Source organism: Rhinopithecus bieti, unplaced genomic scaffold, assembly GCF_001698545.2.
Source record: "Rhinopithecus bieti isolate Rb0 unplaced genomic scaffold, ASM169854v2 scaffold_15087, whole genome shotgun sequence".
Taxonomy (NCBI): Eukaryota; Metazoa; Chordata; class Mammalia; order Primates; family Cercopithecidae; genus Rhinopithecus; species Rhinopithecus bieti.
The window spans coordinates 2,485,057-2,489,414 of NW_016808547.1; the positions used below are offsets into that span (position 1 = coordinate 2,485,057).

The 4,358-nt window shown below is 37.7% G+C and overlaps 1 protein-coding gene across 1 annotated transcript in view; it reads left to right on the plus strand.

The window, feature by feature from the left end:
* The window catches only part of BCL2A1 (BCL2 related protein A1), a 9,706-nt gene extending 6,272 nt beyond the window's left edge, over positions 1-3,434 (plus strand). The window contains exon 2 of the mRNA XM_017886879.1: positions 3,150-3,434. Within this exon, the coding sequence (XP_017742368.1) occupies positions 3,150-3,257 (108 nt within the window). The 3' untranslated portion in view covers positions 3,258-3,434. The remainder of the gene's footprint in view (positions 1-3,149) is intronic.
* The last annotated feature ends 924 nt before the right edge of the window (positions 3,435-4,358 follow it).

Sequence of the window (4,358 nt, forward strand, 5' to 3'; positions counted from 1 at the left end):
AAAAAAAAAAAAAAAAAAAAAAAAAAATTCTGAGGTTCTGATTTTCTTTGGACTATTGATACAGCATATTATTTTATGCTTTGGTTGTCTTGTAACCAAAGTAGCTGAATTTAACAAACTATCACCATTTCCAGAAATAATAAGGCCGAAACAATTCTTATTTACTACTACATTACTGATAAGATACTGAATCCTTATTCGTATATTTATCTTTACATAATGGTTTTAAGATACAAATAGCATCATTAAACAAAATATGTTTGAAAATAACCTTTTTGAAAGGAAGAAAAGTCACTCCCATCACTGTAACATATCCACATGCAGACACTGTATGCAACTGTAATTAGGGCATACAAGAGTTTTTTCGTGTGACATAAATATTTTCAACACTGTCTCACATATTCCATGTTAACATTAGGTATTAATTTCTAATATCTACAGAATATTTCATTAATTTGTCATATCATAATTTACTTAACCAATTCCCAATTGTTAGACAGTTTTTTTTTTTTTGAGTTTTCCCCTTCTAGATATAAGGCTTCAGTACTGAAGCATGGGTATGCTTTTCTGGTACCCCCTACCCTCCAATATTTTAGAAGACTGCCTCATGATAAATTTCTAACAATGGAACGACTGGTTCATAAGATATGTATATAATTACAATACTCTAGCATATTGGAAAACATATTTTCTTTCCAAAAGCATTATATCAATGGAACAATGTCACAACAAACTTAACAACGTGGGTGGTACTATTAATCATTTTGAGGGTTTGGTAGGCATAAAGTAACAAAGCGAATTTAATAGGTCTAAAAAACAATAAGACTGTGTTGAAATACATTTCTTTAACTGCTATTAGTGTTTTAACCATACACTTGCTAATGATTTATATTTCTCTCTTTAATGGTCTTTCCCTTTTAGACTATTAAGGGCCTGAGGATTTTCCGTTACATTTGAATGAACTCTTTCATGCTATATGTAAATATTTTCCTAGACTATTGTTCTTTTAATTTTAATTTTTCATAGTTAAAAAAAATTTTAGGCCGGGCACAGTGGCTCACGCCTATAATCCCAGCACTTTGGGGGCTGAGGTGGGTGGATCACGAGGTCAAGAGATCAAGACCATCCTGGCCAACATGGTGAAAAACCTGATTCCTACTAAAAATACAAAAATTAGCTGGGCGTAGTGGCATGTGCCTGTAGTCCTAGCTACTTGGGAGGCTAAGGCAGAAGAATCGCTTGAACCCAGGAGGCGGAGGTTGCAGCGAGCTGAGATCGCGCCACTGCACTCCAGCCTGGGTGACAGAACAAGACTTTGACTCAAAAAATAATAATAATAAATACATTTTAATCTTCATCTGGCTGAATTCATTAGTTTTTTCTTTGTTCACTGTCCTTTCTTTAGACATTGATGTATATAACATGATATGTTATGACTGCTCAATCATAATAGACAATGATCATTGTCATAATAAAAATCATGCTGGGCACAGTGGCTCACACCTGTAATCTCAGCACTTTGTGAGGCCGAGGTGACTGGATCATGAGGTCAGGAGTTCGAGACCAGCCTGGTCAACATAGTGAAACCCTGTCTCTACTAAAAATACAAAAATTAACCAGGCATGGTGGCATGCGTCTGTAGTCCCAGCTATTCAGGAGGCTGAGGCAGGAGAATTGCTTGAACCCAGGAGGCGGAGACTGAGGTGTGCCGAGATCACACCACTGCACTCCAGCCTGGGCAACAGAGCCAGACTCCATCTCAAAAAAAAAAAAAAAAAAAAAAAAAAAATCATTTCAGAGGGCCTCATTATACTTGCGAAACATGGGGTTTATGAAAATTCTAGGAAGGAGAGTAACGAAGTGGATACCTCTTGAGAGTGTATGGGAAACTATGAGTACGTACTGGCAGGAGGGAAAGAGGAAGAGAGAGGGGCAGTTTCCTTCCTCTATCAAGGCATGACAGCATGTCTCACAGCACGATGCACACTTAACACGTAGGCAAAAAATGGCTTTCTTAGGAAATCTTTCAAATGGAAAATCCCCCTGGCTGGTGGTATTCATCCGCTCTGCCAATGATGCTCATAAAGTGATTCCAAGGCACCGCAGAGCTCTTGAATCTCTCCCAACTATCAAAGAGTTATGCTTGGTTTCCGTTTCAATATTAAGTTACACTATGCTCTGAGCTACTTGCAGGTATTTGTAACCCCAGGTTCTGAAACCTGTAAGATGGAGACGTGAATGTTTGCCAGATGATCATTTGAAAAAATTATTTTACCAATTTTCTAATTATTTTGGCACTTGTTTGGAAATGTATGGAGTGGAAAGAAGTAGGGTGTTTGCATTCTAATCCAGGTTCAGGCACCAAGGGGTTGGCTAATCTTAGATAACTTATTTTTTTTCTGGGCCTCGATTTTCTCATTGGTTAAAATAAGGGAGGGCTTTAGGCTAGATTATCTCAGAGGTAATTTTCAGTGAGGATTCTTTGATTACAGACTGTAAATTAACTAAATAAAATGTCCAGTTAGTTGGGTTACCGTATATTTTTAAAACTATGTCTGATCACAAAGAGAGTAGATTATAAAAGAAACCATCAACCTTTTCATAGCTTCAAAGGTATTGGTTTAATTTGGATTTACTGTGAGTTCTCATGATTTTCAATACAATGCAGTTTACTGTATAATAGAATTCATATTACAAATATAAGTGCATTGAAATCAATGGACAATTAAACAAGAACGAGAACAACAAAAGACTTTTTATCCTCTAGAGCTGTGCTTGCTGTCCACTATGGTAGTGAAATGTGGCTAGTCTGAACTAAGATATGCCGTAAGTACTAAATACTCATTAGATTTTGAAGATTTGTTATGAGAAAAGAATATCTCATTAATGATTTTATACTGATTACATATTAAAATAACACTAAATGTATCTTAAAAGTTAGTTTTACCTATTTTTTTACTTTTTAAAATATGGCTACAAAAAAATTAAAATTACAGATGTAGGTCACACTGTATTTCTGTTAGATGATGCTGCTTAAGAGGGGTAGAAGATTAACTATTTGCACTATTTAAATGAAAATATTTTTGCTTTTTATTACAGCATACTTAATCTACAATGATTTTTAAAATGTTAAATTTATTCTCTCATAGGAAAATGGCTTTGTAAAGAAGTTTGAACCTAAATCTGGCTGGATGACTTTTCTAGAAGTTACAGGAAAGATCTGTGAAATGCTATCTCTCCTGAAGCAATACTGTTGACCAGAAAGGACACTCCATATTGTGAAACCGGCCTAATTTTCTTAACTCTCATCAAAACGATTGTCAACACATACTTCTAGTTTTAAACAAACAGCTGTGATGATGTAACCTGACTTTCCATAGTTATGGAAAAATTTTCCCCATTTAATGAATAAATTGTATGTATTTTTCTCTATATGCCATTTTGTCTTAATTTCTTGGGTCTGCCTGGAAATTCAGCTGAAGGGTAAAGCTCAACACAGGAGACAGGCAATGAATTATGGGATGACAACCAGGAAGGCAGTGTGTTTTCTGCCCCCTGGTGGACTCTTTCAGGGGTGCCCATTACCCAAAAGTCCTTCTCTCTGTCACTAGGCTAGACTGCAGACTGAGAAGCAGACTCAGGCTAGAAGCAGACTCAGGTCGCCTTCCCTCTTCTTCCTTCCTTCCTTCTTTCCCATGCTTTCTGCAGTTTCCAGTGCCCCTGGCTGCTTAGAGTTTCCACTGATGCCTCCTCCCCAGCCTTCTCTCTCTGGCTTGCCATTTGGGGTTGATGGATATGGCAACCCGATATGCAAAATACTCAGAGATATTGTGACCAAAGAAAATTAGGTAAATGATTCAATGTGGAGCTAGCGTTAAAAAAATTTTTTTTTTTTTTTTTTGTAAAAATGAACGGATTAGAAAATTACATAGTTTGTTAGACCTTGTGTTCTAATTTTTAGGTCAGCAAATCTGATTGCAATATGGAAGCTATACCTTGTTCTAGACCTTCCTGGTCTTCCCTTCCTTTTTTTTTTTGTTTTCTTTTTCGAGATGAGTCTCGCTCTGTTGCCCAGGCTGGATGGAGTGCAGCGGTGCCATCTCGGCTCACTGCAAGCTCTGCCTCCGGGTTCTAGCCATTCTCCTGCTTCAGCCTCCCAGGTAACTGGGACTACAGGCACCCACCACCACGCCTGGCTAATTTTTTGTATTTTTAGTAGAGACGGGGTTTCGCCGTGTTAGCCAGGATGGTTTTGATCTCCTGACTTCGTGGTCTGCCCACCTTGGCCTCCCAAAGTACTGGGACTGCAGGCATGAGCCGCTGTGCCCGGCCCCACTGCAGTTACTTCTTCAGCAATG